General features: G+C 36.9%; 1 protein-coding gene and 1 long non-coding RNA gene across 2 annotated transcripts in view; one reads left to right on the plus strand and one right to left on the minus strand.

Annotated features, from left to right (window-relative positions):
• The window catches only part of mef2d (myocyte enhancer factor 2d), a gene marked incomplete in the record, with an annotated part of 107,961 nt that overhangs the window by 54,705 nt on the left and 35,451 nt on the right, over nucleotides 1-17,805 (plus strand). Inside the window, 1 exon segment of the mRNA XM_014024560.1 lies at nucleotides 3,903-3,959. Coding sequence (XP_013880014.1) covers nucleotides 3,903-3,959 — 57 coding nt within the window.
• LOC106529204 (uncharacterized) lies at nucleotides 15,177-16,757 on the minus strand. The gene is made up of 3 exons (XR_001311604.1): nucleotides 16,725-16,757; nucleotides 15,741-15,884; nucleotides 15,177-15,498 (listed from the first exon to the last, which is right to left on the minus strand). It is a non-coding gene; the product is annotated as an uncharacterized LOC106529204 (long non-coding RNA).

Raw genomic sequence — 17,805 nt, forward strand, 5'->3', positions numbered from 1 at the left:
TAGTAATCCGTTCGCTCAGTTTAGTAATCCGTTCGCTCAGTTTAGTAATCCGTTCGCTCAGTTTAGTAATCCGTTCGCTCAGTTTAGTAATCCGTGCTCACGGATTTCCAGCGGCTGTTTTTTTTCTCCCACTGACCCCCCGCGGGTTCCGTACTTTTCAACTATGATTCAACAGAATAAAAAATAAAAAAATAAAACTCATGAAGCAGGCCTGGACAGACATGATGGTACCCTTAACTTAATATTTTGTTGCACAACCTTTTGAGTCGATCACTGCAATCAAACGATTCCTGTAACTGTCGAGACTTCTGCAGCTTTCAGCAGGTATCTTGTCCCACTCCTCATGAGCTAACTGCTCCAGATGTTTCAGCTCCTTCCAAAGATGCTCAATAGGATTTATATCAGGGCTCATAGAAGACCACTTCAGAATAGTCCAAGGTTTTTCTCTTAGCCCTTCTTGGGTGTTTTTAGCTGTTTTGGGTCATTTTCCTGTTGTAAAACCCATGAGCTATGACTGAGACCAAGCTTTCTGACACTGAGCGGCACATTTCTCTCTAGAATCCCTTGATAGTCTTGAGATTTCATTGTACCCTGCACAGAGTCAAGACACCCTGTGTCAGATGCAGTAAAGCAGTCCCAGAACATAATGGAGCCTCCTCCTTGTTTCACAGTAGGGACAGTGTTTGTTTTTCTTCATATGCTTCATTTTCCCCTCTGTGAACACAGAGCTGATGTGCCTTGCCAAAAAGTTTCATTTTTGTCTCATCTGTCCAGAGGACATTCTCCCAGAACCTTTGTGGCTTGACAACGTGTAGTTTGGCAAATTCCAGTCAGGCTTTTTTATGAATTGGTATCCTCATTGGTCGTCTCCCATTAAATCCACTTTCGCTCAAACAACAAGGGATGGTCTGATCTGACACTGATGTTCCTTAAGCTTGAAGTTCATCTTTAATCTCTTTCGACGTTTTTCTGGGCTCTTGTTACCATTCGTATTAGCCGTCTGTTTGATTTGCCATCAGTTTTCCTCCTGCAGTCACGTCCAGGGAGGTTGGCTACAGTCCCATGGATCTTAAATTTCTGAATATGTGAAACTGTAGTCACAGGAACATCAACCTGCTTGGAGATGGTCTTATAACCTTTACCTTTAACATATCTGTCTATAATTTTCTTTATAATCTCCTGAGACAACTCTTTCCTTCACTTCCTCTCGTCCATGTTGAGTGTGGTCCACACCATGTCATCAAACAGCTCAGTGAGTATCTGTACCTTTATATACAAGCCCACTGACTGATGTCATGATTGTAGACACCTGTGATGCTAATTAGTGGACACACCTTGATTTAACTTGACCCTTTGGTCACATTATTTTCCAGGGTACCATCATTTCTGTTCAGGCCTGTTTTCTGAGTTTTATAAAAAAAAAAAATGATGTTGAATCATAGCTGAAAATCAATGTCTGACTTTCATTTGTTCATTTTCATAGAATTTGCATTTATTATTACTTTTGTCAGATTCTAGTTATTTCTGTGACTATTGTGGGTTTTCTTTCAATAAATGAGGGGTACTAACATATTTCTCCACGTGTGTACTTTAGTTAAAAATTTACTAACCCTGATTTCAAATGTACTCATTTTTAGCATCCATCAAACAGCACATATACAGTTGTGTTGTTTTCAGAGGAATAACTTTAGTCATGTCTCAACACTATCAGTTTAATAATAAAAACATTCAGTTTGAACATAAAAATAAGACTGAATTGTTACACTCAGCAAATTTCAGTTTGCACTGTGCTGTGAACGAAAGTCTCAAATTCCCATTTAAACTGCAGTTTCCACGTGTCGCCTACTTTTTCTACAGTTTGTTGTCATAATTATCTAAATGGTTCCCTTTGACATTTTCTGCCCAAAGCAATCAGTTTGCAGACCAATCTGCACGTCAAAGTCCTGATTCCGAAATGACTTGTGTGTAATTGAAATGATTTGAGCCACCTTTGCAGACACAGTTGTCATGGAGATGTGGATACTTAAAGTCCTTTTTCATAAAGTGCACCTTCTGTAGAAGCACAGTTTATGTAACAGCAGGGATTTTTAGATCTTTTTTTTTTCTTTTTTGTTGAAAAGCACCAAAACGACCAAAAAAGCAAGTGTGTGTATTGATGTTGTTTCCAGCCTCGGTGCTCCCGCAGTCTGGGGATCTCGCTCACTCAAATAAGTGCATACAGCTCATAATAACATAAATCCATCATTTCTTTGACTCAAGCTGCTACACTCCTGCGTGCACACACTGCTCTGTGTGGCAAACCAATCCTTCACCCTCTGACTAAAAGGATTTGTGCCCCATTTTTGCGTCTCAGACAGGGTTACTTATCAAGCTTTGTTCCGACCGGCATAATCTCATTGTAAGTCAGAATTAGGTGATGTAACGTGCAACAAATGCATTACAGCTTCTTTCATAATATATCTTTATGCGAGGCGTGTGAGTTTACCGTATAGCAATAATGAATGCCCCTGCTCCCCGCTTTATTTCCTCAACCTTTTTTACGGGTAGAATTCTCTGCTCTGCCGTCTGTTTTTTATTACCAAAAAAATGATTTGGGCAAATTATTTTGCTTATTGATGTTTTTCCAAGCATTAGTATTTTCAAAGAGCCATAAAGACCTATTATTATAGCTTTTCCGAAGAGCAGTTTAGAAATGAAACAGAATCGCCAACAAAGAAACACTGTAAATGGCATTGCTATTGAGGCAAAGTGAGCAAAATGCCTAGTGTAATAAAGATACAAAGACGTTATCATTGTACTGTGTTTAAAAAGCGAGGCCTTTTTTTCTTTGTATGAATGAAAACAGCATGACGATCTACAGTGACATGTTAAAGCTTTGGTATTTTTATATATTTTCTAACATAAGGCTTTCGGCAGTTCTGACAAGAAGAACAGGATGGTATACCTGAAGAAATCTTTATGACAGATGTCTAGAAAAATATCCCGTAGACACAAAAGATCTAAAAAGGATTTTTCTCTTTCCTCTTGGTGAGGTGCTTATTGAGACTGAAAAAAGTCATAATGTTGAGAGCTATCAGACCAAATTGAAAAGTTTAAAGATGGCTTTGGTGATTTTTAACCATTAAAGAACAGGTTAAGTTCACATTTGTGAATGTGGTTAGAAGCATAGATCATTTTAGTGTTGCAAAAATTTGACTAAAGTCAGACTGGAAATGAAGATGTCATTTAGCCAATCAGTGTTTGCCGACCAGCGTTTTTTATCTCCCATTTGTGGTCGACACAGTGCATATCTTGAAAGTTTCAGTTATTCCCATCAAAGTCAGTGTTTCTTTAATTACTGGGGCTCCTTTTTAACGTTATTATTAATAAAACATTTCCTATACCATAAAACAGTTTGCAACCTCTTGAGCTCCACCCCCCCACCGGCGGGGGCAAAATCACATTTTTCTTTTTTTGCTTTCTTTATTAACCAACGTTCTCATAGGTAAACATAGACATTTTACATAATATTGCCCCTTTGATTTTAGTACGTACACAAGTTAATATAAATATCACTAATTTATACATCTAAAGAAGATCATTTGCTTTTAACTAGCATTTTTAAATACTTGATTTTTTTATGTCAGTTTTACCCCTCATAGTGTAATGTAAGTACCATTGAGAACTGATGAAACCTGCTCCTAAACATTAACTGGAAATGCAGAATTGAAACCAATTACAAGGTACTTCAGAGAGTAAATGAGCATCAATAGCAAAAGCACTTTTATAATGACATACTTGACTTAATGATATTTTTCAAAATGAATGATAATCAGTTTTTACATTAGTGCTACTCAGATAAACTCGTTCATGAGATTGTTTTAATGGTTTTCATGTTTTATGTGTTTTTTTTCCTACCTTAGGGGCTCTGCTTGGAGGAGATTTGGGGAACTCAAATGGAGCATGCCCAAGTCCAGTTCGTAAGTAAATCTTGTCCTTTTTTTCATGCTATATAATTTCCTAAAAGAGACTTGTGTCGGCACAAATAAACATGCAAACACCCACATATAACAGTATATCAGTCCCCCTGCTTCTAGAACATTTTATGTGTGGCAACAGACTCACAGTTGAACTGCAGGACGTATGCAGAAGCATGCAAACACCTGTTGACTGGTGACAGCTGAAGGTCGCAGTACAAGCTGCTTGTAAACGGTCCAGAGAACAGAATGGTTTCAGGTTGTACGGGAGGAACACAAGCAAGAGATCAAAAGGAGAAAAGAAACCAGCAAAAATACAAAAAAACAACTCGTGTTAAACTCTTTTGCTTGTTTTCTGTCAGTGTTTCCTTATGTTTAGGCTTGGAAACCCTCAGTAAGTTCTGAAACTGACCATTTGTTGACCTGGTGTGAAGTCTGGGAGCTGTTACATGGCAAATCTGCCTGAGAGTGAAGTCAGCATTTTGTTTCTGGCACTGTTCTTGTCAACCATTTGAAATCTGGTTCAGAACTGATTCATGTGTTTGACATAAATCGGACTGTTCTCTTGTTTGTAAGAGTTTCACTAAATCAGCATGTCCTGTAATTCATGATGCAACAAAGTACCTAAACATGTTCTTTCACTAACATTTGAAAGCCTAAAATGAAACTGGACAAAGAGGTTTTAGAGAAACTGATAAGACACAACAGAGGTTCCTTTTTAAAGATGAAGAGAAAAAAAACATTTGACATTTGTATATTTTAATCCTACATTTAGGCCAGGTGAAACAGGTTTCATGGCAAAGTGGTTCCATTTGTCTCAGTTGTTGTGTCCTTGCACAAGACCACATTTCTTATACCATAAGACCACATTGCCTGCTGGTGGTGATCAGAAGGTCCCGTGGTGCCTCTGGCAGCTGTGGCTACAATGTAACTTACCACCATCAGTGTAAGAATCTGTGAATGATTGAAATGTAAAGCGTTTTGGAGTTTGCAGTAGAGTTTTGATTTATAGACCAGACCTGGCCTGAATTCCAGTCGGGTTCGGGCCAAAATTATAGCTTGATAGTCGGGCCGGGCTCAGGGGTCTGCAACGCATTTTTAATAAGCCTACAATACATACAACACAGAGGAGAATGCACTATCTAAAGTTGAGTTAATCTACTTATTATAGTCTAAGTTTACCCTGTTTAAAAAAAGAATGGAGAAGAGTGGAGAAGTGAAGCTCAGCGTACTAAAAACTCGCTCCTATCTGATGAGCTTAAACTATGGTGGTCCAAGAACGAAATGATGCTCTAAAAACAAAAGCATGGCGTGTATAAAAATTTTACCCAAAAATCAACTTTAAAGTTGCAGAGCTGTATTACACAGGAGTAAATTCTGACCAATTTTGTTTTACCACAATAAATGTACCGTATTTATTCAAGTATAATACATAAAATTAAATCCATAAAATCATCCATATAGTTGGGGGATAGTACTATACTCGGACAAATATTTTTGCTTATGTATTTTAACTGAAATATCGGCTTCATTCTCAAAATGCCTGAGTTCAGATATGACTGAGACCGCGTCGTAAAAAGCAGTTGAAATGAGCTTACCTCTGACACTCCTTCATTCTTCATTGCGATAACAGATCCAGGCAGGCGACATGATGTGAAAAAAGGGGGAAAGGTATTCCTGCACCTCAGTAATGATAACGAACTAATGACATCAGCGTGTGACCGGGCCGCTCCTCTAACAACAACAAACACATGTTTGTCTGTAATGGCGGCAGTCTACCGGTGTTCTGAAAAAGTTTGTATCCCTGAAAAAAAAAGTGTCCCCACCAGAGGGGGCGCTCGTGAATAGGAAGTAATCTGCTTTTCTCCCACAAGATGGCCCAAATCTCATGTGAAGTCTCTGACTTTTGTGTTGGCGCATCCTGGTGGACTATGTGTAAAATGCCAGAATTTACATGATGCTGCTACAGCTGATATACTGTATATTTGTTGTCAAAATACCTTTTAGTGCATATGTTAAAATAATATGAACAGTCCAATGATAATTTTACTGATATGTATAAAGACTGCAAAGGCTGAAAAATCTTGAAGTCTGTATGAAATTGGAGGTAGTTTGAGGATTAAATTTTTTAATGCTTTTTAAGCTCAAAGAAGTGCTATACATACAAATTATACATGAATAAATACAGTAAGTATTTTCTTGTATTGAACTCTGTGTTGCGGGGAAAAAACTTGGTGATTTATCCACGGGGTAGAGATGAAAAAAAAGACATCGAAATCAGGTGCATGTCAGCTCATCCAAGCTGCTCATCTTGCTAATTTAACAACCAGCTCCTGCTGTCGGATCGGGCTGGACTGGACTGTTTTCAGTGTCATAAAGCTTCTGCAGCCTTCACTCTGCAGCCACAGGCGGGTGTGTCAGTAGGGGCAATAAATGCTGAGACCCATATAAAATTAAGGACAGCATTTTATACAAGAATCACATTTTTGAGGCTTTTTAAGCTCAAAAATGGGGATCGCATTAAACCCGCATAAGTAAATTAAAAAATGTTGGGATAACTTTGGGCTCGGGCCTCTAATTAGAGTTTATAATTGGGTTGAATCGGGTTCGGATACAATGTCTTCAGGTTTGTGTCAGGTTGGATTTTTTTAGGCCTGATCTAAACTTCAGTCCACATGTACTTGATAAAACATTACATAAGTACAGCTCATTTGTCATAATTGTTAGTCTGAGTTTTGTTATTCTTAGTGGTAATTCTGGAAAATTTCCCTCTAAATACAGGAGAGGCATTATGAATGTGTTAAAGCTGATAATGGTTAGAAATGCAGAAGTGAAACTAGGAGAAACCGATACTTTTTTGTTGTTACTGTTTTCTTACCAAATAACTACCATAGTACTCTCAAAGGTTAATTAAAATCAAGTAAAAAAACATATTTATGTTTATGCTCTTATTAAAAATACATTTTGGTTTGTGTTGTGTGTCACATCAGTTTTTGTTTTTATCAGAGAAGTTGCACTAGCCAATTTCTATTTTTGTTTTTTTTCATTGACAAAATAAAGCAGAGATTACATTATAATGAATAAAGTTCAGCTTGTTTTGAAGCTTTAGTTTTCATCTAAAATGCATTATTCAAAAATGTGTTTATTATCTGAGTATTGTTAATAATAATGTCTAAACAAATTCTAATTCAGGTTCCTTTTGGTTGAAAACAGTAAAATTAAAAATAAAATTAAAAGCAAGCACAGGTTATGCTCATTACATTTATAACAATGAATCAATGTAATCAGCTACATTTGAAACTGGAAAATAGTGAATTTTAAAGTGACAGTTCTGATCTTCCTCATCTGTCTATTTGGTTCATTATTTTTTAAAATCAAAATTTGAATGTACTAAAATCTTTTTATTTTTTTACGGTAACAGTGACATCAAATGTAAATTTTGGCATCCTGAGTTTTTCTTCTTAACTCTCCACACTTTGACTGCTCCCCTCTCTTTATCTTTTCATCTACACTTTCCCCTTTCATCCTGTCCCTCTCAGCTGTTCCCCCTTGTCTTCTGTTTGCCCACCTCCCCACCTCCCACCGCCCAACTGTCCCTCTTCTTGGCACAGGACTCTCCTCAGAGGTGACTTTGACACTGGCCAGAGCTCTCCCCTTAAATCCCATTAGCTTGAACAGATACCGCCAGCGAGGCCGAAGTAATAGATATGGTGGGAAGGTGTTTTTTTTTTTTTTTGCCTTGATAAGCAATATTTTGTCTCAGTAGAATAGACCAAAATGAACCATTGCATTTATAATAACCTACTGCAGTGTGTAAGTAAAACATGGCTTTCAGGACTACTTATGATAATGTAAACACTCTCTGGGAGATTGTTAAACATTCAGTTAGTGAATATTTGTTGTTTAAAGTTATATACTTCAGATTTGATCTACCGGTAAGTTGTAAATCTTTGTTTGGCACCAACATCTAGTAATCATTTCCCCCATTGGTCTGGACCTTTTTATGCCGGTGTGAATACACTGGTGTGAACCCTGGTGTGAATACAGACCGGTCTTGAACCAAACCAACTACAGGATACTTGAGCCTTTTTGGAATTCATGAGCCACCATTTTTAAAGGGCCAATATTATGTGTTTCTCAGGCATACATTTAAATACTATACCATAATAAAGTATCTATGTCACTTTTAGCTGTTATTAAAATGCTGTTTTATGTTTAAATAGAAAATAAACTCATCTTCTCATCACTTCCTTGTCAAAATGCCTTGAAATTGGCCTCTGTCTCTTTAAGAACAACCTTCTGCTTCAGTGCGCGGGGGATAGCGCGTGTGCTATGATGCAGTTTACTTGGCATCTGAAAATACATTTCCTCAAAGGTATTTTTAATCTGAAAAGAGCTTCACTGAGTGAGGACTAATGTTGAGAGCTCAGCAGACAGTTTAAGTTTCACTTTCACCCGAGGGCCTGCAGGAATCGTCGTTTTGCTCCTCAGCATGGCTTCCTAAAAACGCTGCAGGATTTCTCAAACATGCATGAATGAGTCAAAGCAAGGCTTTGGGCATGCTTTTTTATGAGAGTATAACATTATAACATGATATAAAACTCAAAAAAGTTGATTTTACATGATATTGCCCCTTTAAGCAACATTAGCCCTTCAGTGTTGCTAACGCTAACACTGCGCTAAAAAGAGTAAGCCATTGTGGGTCAGGGAACGGAGAGCATCTTGTCTCCTTTATGTTGTGGCACGCGTTTGACAATGCTGTAACATTATAAGTATATCATCGCAAAACCATCACTGAGTGAGCTGCTCTTGGTATTCTTAACAGTCAGTTGTATGAACAGCACCATCTTTATTTACAGGTCTGTGCTTTGTCCTGCCCCCCTCATTTCTGTCTAACAGGAGCAATGACAGTCACCTACATGGGCTTGTTTATAAATTATAGTCCACTTGCAAAAAGCACAATATGAATGCAAACCACACCAAAGGAAAAAAAAATAAAGTCCGCTATTTGGTCCGGACCAAACAAGTGGCCCAAAGGACTTTCTTGGTGTGAGTACACCCTGATATAAGAGAGTCAGTGGTCATTTCAAGGAGGATGTTTTTGTATTCATGACTGGTTTTAGTTATTGGTAAGCTAATAAATATATATTTTGGTTTTATTGTTTCACCAAAGTTACATTTTACATAGGTTAGGTTGCTTCTCAACTTCTTTTTGGTGAAAACAAAACATAATGTGTCATCCCAGAACTCCATTCCCACACCGATCTACTCAGTTAGCTGCTCGTCTTCTTTTATGTCTTTTTCCTCCCCTGTTCTGTCGTTTCAGTAATATGTGCTTCTCACATAACCTTCTCTGCACTCCTCCTCCTCTTCTCCAGCGTTCTCTGTTCTGTTTTTCTCACTTTTCCCCTCCTTTCCCCTCTCTTTACTTTCTGTCCCTATCTGTGTCTCTTCATCATTCATCTTTTCGTCCCTGCTCACCATCCTCTTTCTTTTCCCCATTATGTTGTCACCCTCCTTCTCTCGTCCCTTTCTTTCACTTCTCCTTCTCTCCACACTTCTCTTCTCTTGGATCTGCCGTTCGTTCTCAGCTGTTGTCCAGGGAGTCAGGGCTCCGGGAATGTCACCATTGACGTCACCCTAGCATTCCACACATTCCCACGCCCGGCCTCACGTAATAGGAGACTTGACACACAAACTCGCACACACCAAGGGTACTGACACATATACACTCGTGTACTGAGAGGAACAAATGTTGGTGATGTAAAGCAAGCAATTTACTGCAATATAGCCACAGTTATTTAAAGTGTTTCTGTAATTTACTCAACACATTAAACAGTCACTTCATTATTTAGGGTGACGTTGAGAAAAAGAATTTAACCAGTCAGGATAACAATAATAAGGTCCTTTTATCAATCGTTTTTTGATATATTTCTGTTTGATAGCTTTTTGTTGTTGCATAAAACAGGCAGATAGGAAATATGGGCAAAAAGAGGAAGGTGTATGAAATAGAACACGGGTCACTGGTTCAGTTCATACCAGGGATGCTGCAGTAATGTGGCATGTGCTGTAACCATGTGGGTACCACAGATACCACTGGTGCCATCTGTCAGTGCAGATATTTGTCTTTTTTTTTTGTTGCTTTTCTCTTCAGATTTTTGCCTCCATGTCAGTGTTGTGAAGGTAAATTGGATTCTGCTTCTCAGAGCTGGAACAGTTGGCTGTGGGAATGCTTTATCAGATTTTCCATTTTGACCCCACTGAACACGTAGCGTATACAAACTGTTAACTTGTTTGTATAAGCATTAATATCGTGCCTAATGCATCTGTTTGCTGGCTACACCTGCTGCTCATCCACAGTGAGTATCAGACCACACAAGACTGAGATTTCTTTTTTTAGTGTGGTTTGACACATAGCACGGCGCTGTGAAATCTTCACTTTGTACACTTTGAGTTGTAGGGACAAATTAAAATTTTATAAATATATTCTCCAGACAAGCTAATGTCTGTATGATAAACATCTCTTAAATCCAGTCACAGTCCACCGCTCAGAAATGTAACCAAAACGTTAATGGCAGAATGAGTACAGGTTATTTTTCGGTTCTGAAAGAAAACAATGGACTTGTCAGTCATTCCTAGTTCCAAGCAAACATGTAATTTTCTGTAAAGAACATGTTAACTGTGTTTTTTCACAAATAAATTTACTAATCCCTATTTTATACAACGAAAAACCTCTCATTTTGAGTTTCACACTTTTTGGAAACGGTTGTAAATTAGATGTTTTCTTCTCAGTTAAATTCACAAGCTTGTATCGAGGGGTGGGGGTGGAGGGGGGGTGTAGACACTTTGTTACCAACTCGTGGAGAAGATCAGCACTCACCTTGTGAAAAAAATTAAAAATAGAAGAGAGACCAATTAGTTTTACACAGCAGATCTCCCCGGTACTTAGGTGCAAGTGATGTGCTGTCACACCGGTTGTTTGTTGCTTGGTGGTTGAATGAATTACCTGTCCCAGTGTATCTCTTATCACCTGCCGCCGAAGGTAAAGACTTTAATGTTTTGGTTTGTTTGCAAGATATTGCACGAACTAGTGGTCATTTTTAAGGAAACTCATGTTTCATCTTCAACTAAGAACAATTTAAAGCATCAGCCTTGAAGTTCAGGATTTCCAGACTTGCTGCCAGAGAAAGAAAGTAACTGTTGACTGCCAGCGCTTATCTGGAAAAAAAAAATCTGTTTTGTGTCTTTCTAAATATTTCCACAGTGTGTTGTTGAACTCTCACAAACGAAAATGTGTTTTTTAAACAAAAATGCACCTAGGGCATAGTCATGATTAACATTTAAGAGAGCACAGAAACCTGAAAAAGCTTGAATAAACTGCAGATGTGAAACATAACATAAGAAACGTTACGCATAATATAGTTTAAATACGCAAAGGAAGATATCAGTACTATGGGCTGTTTTTCTGTAAATTGAGTCATCGTTGGCTTAGGAGCACCTGCTAAACACATGTCAGTTCTGCACACACACACAAACTCGCTCTCTGATGCTCTGAGTGTCAACCTTTCATAACTTAGGCTGACTACCCGCTTCTTAACCCACAAACATGAACACAATGTAACCAGCAACAGATTTCCATTAGTCACTGTGTGCATTAGGCAACACACACACATACACACACACAAACTGAGGGTCGCAGGATTTCTGTGAGAGGCCCAGTGGAGGGAGAGTTCACTGAACACCAACAGAACACAGGTGATTTAATTAGTCAGAAGGCTGTAGACAACTTTTTTACACCAATTTCACAGAATAATGTTTTATTTTACACACACATTTCTTTCAACATCTTTTACTCACTTCTCCCCTACTTTCACTTCCCTGTTTATTTGTTCACACTCGTCCTCCTTCACCTCATTTTTTTTTATTTTCTGTCTTTTATTTTTGCTTTTACTTTCCAATCAAATGGCTGGGTATCATGACCAATTCTCTGAAATGATTCGATTTCGATTCACAAGGTTCTGAATCGATTAATCACAATTCAGTTCATCTGCTCTTAAATAAAATGGTTCAACTGTGTTGCAAAATACAAATTCACTTAACTATTTTTTTCTTTATTATAAACAGTAGGTTTTAAGGACAAACTTGTATACTGGAGTTTAATCTTGAAACAAAATTGTCTCAAGTTTCAAAGGATTTAAATTAAGGAAGAACTGCAAGTGACAGTGTTGTTGGATGCATTCATTTTAAAGAAACTAAGAATATTTTATACAAATAAGAAGTGATGGGAATAAGGTTACAGGAGAAGGGGTGGATTAATAAGTATTATCCTTCCCACTCCTTTTGAGCGTATGGAAATTGTATACTTGTATTTATAATGTCTCTGTTACCTTCTGTTCAATAAAACTTAAAACAAAAAAGAAAAAATGATACAAATACAACATTTCATCACTGTGAATTTCATCAAGATGTTTCATAAAGTTTCAAATAATATTGGTAAAAAAAAACTTGAATGATTTTGTTAGAATTTCATCTTTCACACATTTCTACATGCCGGGGAGAACAGTTACAGTCAGATGTTTACATACAGTAGCTTTGGTTCAAGCACCTGAATGAGCCGCTCAAAGCCTGCTTAAATCTTTACAAACAAAAGTCGCCATGGTCACAAGACACAATGGGGAAAAATCCATCTCATGTCCTATAAATCAATATTCCTAAATTTAAATTAAATTGATCCAAGAACATTTAAAACATTTTTTTACCCGGCCCTAGTGTAATGTATTCGTTTTGTTTAAGCTGTATCATTTCGTTTATGCATTTCCCTCCTTTTCTTTACATTTTTAACTAACCAGCTCTTTTTTTCTTTTCCAATGTTATTTGAGTGCTCTAAAGTTTTTTTTCTACCTTGTCTTTGCCGACTGACCTTCCTCTTCTCTCCCATTCCCACTATAAATTCAAAGGGGATGTCTTTATTCATCTAATAGTTTCTTTTCTTCTGACTTAAAAAGAAATGCAGTGGATCAAAACAGTGGTCAGTGTTGTTCTTTTCGGTCTTTTGAATTATTTATTAAAGGTATCATATCATGCTTTTAAATCCTTCTTTTTCATGTCTAAATCATTCACTAATGGTCTATTTAAAATAAAAGTGCAACGCTTTGGTCTTAATTTCTCGTTTTTGTTGCTCCACAGACTCCTTGCTTTTCTTGCTGTACCCCTGTTCTGAGTTACGCCTCAGAGCAAGCTGTTTTGGTGCGGTCTCTTTAAATAAAAATGAGATATTTCACACCCCGCCCCCTCCAGGTCGCTGAACGTTCGACTCTACCCCGTTCTGCCATGTTTGTAGTTTCATAGCAAAAACACAGTTATCTACTGACTAAAAACTATTTTTAAGATAAAATAAGATAAGATAAAACTTTATTGATCCCACAGTCTGGAAATTTGCACATTACTGCAACTTAATACAAGACAGGCTGAGAAGAATAATGAAAGATTAATAAAAGATAAACAAAACCCCACAATATATACGTGTGATATATAGTAATGTACCAATGCACATATACACATACATAAACACATATGCTTATTTATATACATATATACACCGTAAAGTACAGTACAAAAATGAATGTAWATGAAGGTGCATATTAGTGATGCCAGATGGCAAGAAAGTATAAGGATGTCAACAACGGTAGACTTGTCAATCCAGCCGTATATGTACGAGCCAGAGTCTGACACAGTGCAAGACACTCAGAATTATAAACCTGCAGAACCACGTCTTCAAACGAATGTGTCACAGTGGTACGTTATTTATTTATACACTCTAAGTCCTTACCTACACTGGGGAGCATAGCTAAACTAAAATACATGCATTTGAACTACTATTATATTATATAATTTACTTTTGTGATCAATAAAGTATTTTTAATTGAACAACTACAATATACTCACACTCACTGTATAGATGTGAAATTATTTTAAATAAATTGATTTTTATGCTTGACAGTTAGTTTGAAATGTACAAAAAGCAAATAAAATGTAATTGTTTTGATTTTTCATTACCAATTAGCCTATTGATTTCCATATGTCAAATCAGAACTTAAATCATAATTAAATGATCAGTCACATTCTACTTTGGAACTGTAACTAATATTGTATGTCACAGGTCTGTGGGACAGCAAAGAATCTGGAACCTAAACGTCTAAGCCAGATAAATTTCAAACACCACAAGGCAGAGCATCATTTCAACTCTAACTCCAGGGCTTTAATGACAGAAGGACTCCCAAACACACCTCATCATCTTTCACACAAAGACTTCAGAAATGGTGTTATTAGCAAAGCACAGATTCAGCCACTTTTCCTTCTCCAGAAAACACTAATTGGAAAGTGACATKATGATGTACTGACAACATTGAATGTAAGAATTTATGTACTTCATTACTCCTTGATAAACAATAAAGTGTCAAATTACATTTATGGTTTTGATAAAAATCATTTTTATCTAAAATGCAAAATTATATTTGTTCAATAGCTTTTTCTGTATGTGGAATGCATTGCCTTCATAAAATATATTAGCAACAGAAGATAAAAATGGGAGCAATCAAATCAAATAAATTTATCACATACACAAAGTTCAACTTGCAGTAAAATGTTTTTATGACAAAAATTGAAGTTTAAAGGCACACAGAACACAGTAAAAAATCCTGAATTTTTTTGTAGAATGAAATGTGACCCATCACATTGACATGAGGATTAAGTCCAAATGTGATGTATGGAGAAATAGGCAAAAATAGTTTTGACTAAAATGTTAACAAAAATTGCATTTTGTCAAAATATAATGAATAAAAGCCTTATCAATGTATCAGTTGAATTAACTGTCTGAAATATAATCATAAAACAAAATTGTGAAGCACTATTTTGAACAATAGCAACAAAAAAAAACTGACTTTGAGTAAAAACACCTTAAATTTTTAAGATTTACCCTGTGAGCTAGCAAAGTGTTGTTTTTTTTTAGCTGGGAAATCTCAATATTCAAATAAAATTTGAGGTTTCCTCTTAAAAAGGACATCAACAACTCCTCATTAAAAGGACATAAAATTAGGATTCAGACCAAATATTTATGTATTATTGTAACCAACAAGACAAATTGAGCCATATATATGGATTTAATTATGATATCAGAATGAACCAGGTATCAAAATGTAGCTTTTAAAGCCAAGAATCTGAAAATGTAAATAGGTCATTTTGACCAAATTCGACTTAACCCTCATTTTGATATGATGGGTCACAAATACGCAATCAGTCATCTTGTCCTGCACGTCCTTTCTGCGAGATGTGTGGAAGTACGTGTGATCCTGTTGTGAAGGGTACCTCCCACTGGGTGTGGACTGAGTTCAGATGTGGTGCAGAAGGTGGTGTGAAGATGTGGCATCAGGACGTGTAGTGAAGCCGCATGCATCAGGATGTGTAGTGAAGACGCTTGCATCAGGAGGTGGTGTGGTGATGCTGGCCTTGTCTGAGACAACTGGAGATGAATCCACAGCACAGTCTGGAAAACATCAACAACATTAAAATGTACACAGTCTTTGCATAGTAGAAACAGTAAAGTGTCACTTATTTTTGTAATTTTTGTTTAACATTGTGAGGAAAAGTTTCTCATTCAACACTTTCACACATCACATGCCCTTGTGACACRACTTTGAATAAGAGAGATATAATTAAAGTATGGATGATTTTGATTTATTGAAATCAAGTTGGCATACTAAAAGTGACTAATGTGGTAAGACTTACTTAGGGTTTCGGGAGTTCTGATAGGCTTTGCTGTGCCTTCTCCCTTCTTGAACTTGGGAAAGAATAATCTACATGTGCTCTCCAGATGAGATAGTTGCCTGCAGACGTGCGTTTTCATTGAAATGCATTGCAGTCAGGTACAATCTGGTTAAAATAACATAAAAGAATATTACATGTTAGTTTGAAGTTGCACCATTAAAACTAATCTAACACACAGTATTTTGAATAACGAAAAAAAAAAAAATACAGAGTGACTAAAACAACACTGCAGCCGATACTTTTTGGCCGATTCTTGATTCTTGCCGATACTACTTTTTCTTCCTCCCTCCATTAACATGATAAAAATAAGAATGATAACAAATGTTACAYAAGTCTTAATTTAAAACAAAACAAACTAAAAAAAACATTTATTAACTAAGCCTTGTCTGAAGAGGCTGTATAAAGTGCTGCCACAAAGGATTTCTTCTTTCAGCCCTTTCTTAAAAAATAAAAATAAATAAATTCATTACTTATTTTATCTAGTGCTAAATATTCTGTTTTTATTTGTATATTAATATGATTAATATATTTTGTTACATAAAATGGCCATGTTCCCAGCTTTTTTGATGCAAAAACAGCAACACAGAAAAAAAGGAGAGACACACATCCATCTTGCTATCCTTATGAGGACTTCACACACACAGCGCTCACAGCTTCTCTGCCTCATTCTGCTGCTCCCATTTTTAACACCAGGCAAAAAAAAGCATTTAAAACAGCTGACGTTAACTTTAGATCACAGTTTGAAATGCTCCAGCATTTTTAAAAAGAAAAACAACATGGACACGCTGATTACAGTGTGGGGCGAAAGTGAAAGTAAAACATGGTGCTGAGCACCCGTTTGGTAAAGAAACAAACACAGCTGTTCTTTCTCCCCTCATATTCCGACACAGAGGGTAGAAACAGCTAAATTAGACAGTTAAAACACATTTACAGTTCATAACTCACCCTTGTTGTTGTAACATTCATCCTGTGTTGTCCACAAGCACTTTCCGCCCTGTTGTGGGTCCATTTCCTTGAAAAATAAAACTTAACCAGGCACTTTGAAGAAGCTCGGACACTGGTAGTCTATGTAGATAATAATGTGGGTTTACACACCCCAGAACTGAACATTTTGACTTCTGAACTTGCATATTCGACATGAACTACAAAATCACACAGCGAGGAAAAAAATGGCGGACAACGAAAACCAGTTGGCCGGAAATACATTACCATCAATGGTAGTTCTGAAGAAAAAAGTCTGACGAAATAAACAATGAAACGAAATAAGCAACAGCAGATTTTGAACAAACTGAAAAATTTGACCCATAAAAAATATAAAAATATCTTTGCAGTAACTGGACAGTATAAATTCAAGTTTTCTACACTCCTAGACACTATAATTGCACAAAAAATCATTTATAAATGCAAAAAAGTGCATTTAGCATGATGTGTCTCCTTTAAGCTACTGTTTCAGCTGTTTGCAAATGACCATTATTGTGCATACAACATGAACTTGTTCAAATAACATAAGGACATTTAATTGCATCTAAATAAAAGTTTTTCTTCTCTGCATTGTAAGAATTATGAGTATATATTATCAAGTGGTACTTGAGTAAATAAATTTAGTCGAACTGTGCATAAATTCCATTCTAAACCTTTGTTGTGTTATTGATGTAAACGGATTCATTAATAAATATAATTCTTGTCCTTTATCTTTACTCCCAAACCTTCTCCTTCCCTTTTTCTCTAGTTTCTTTACACCCACTGTTTTTCCCCTGCCCACCCCCGTCCCCCCTTCCTCTAAGCTGATAACAGAGATAGGGCTGACTTCTTGTTGTTGTTGTCAGGCTGCATTTGTGGACTCTCTGTGTGTAACTGAGATGAAGCAGAGTCACATGCCGCTGTCGTCTGGAGGCAGCGTCATGGAGAACTGCTATCTGCTATCACACACACACCCTCCCTGCTCCCGTCCAAGGGGAATACTGTGTGTGTGTGTGTGTGTGTGTGTGTGTGTGTGTGTGTGTGTGTGTGTGTGTGTGTGTGTGTG

This window comes from Austrofundulus limnaeus, unplaced genomic scaffold (assembly GCF_001266775.1).
Source record: "Austrofundulus limnaeus strain Quisiro unplaced genomic scaffold, Austrofundulus_limnaeus-1.0 Scaffold427, whole genome shotgun sequence".
Taxonomy (NCBI): Eukaryota; Metazoa; Chordata; class Actinopteri; order Cyprinodontiformes; family Rivulidae; genus Austrofundulus; species Austrofundulus limnaeus.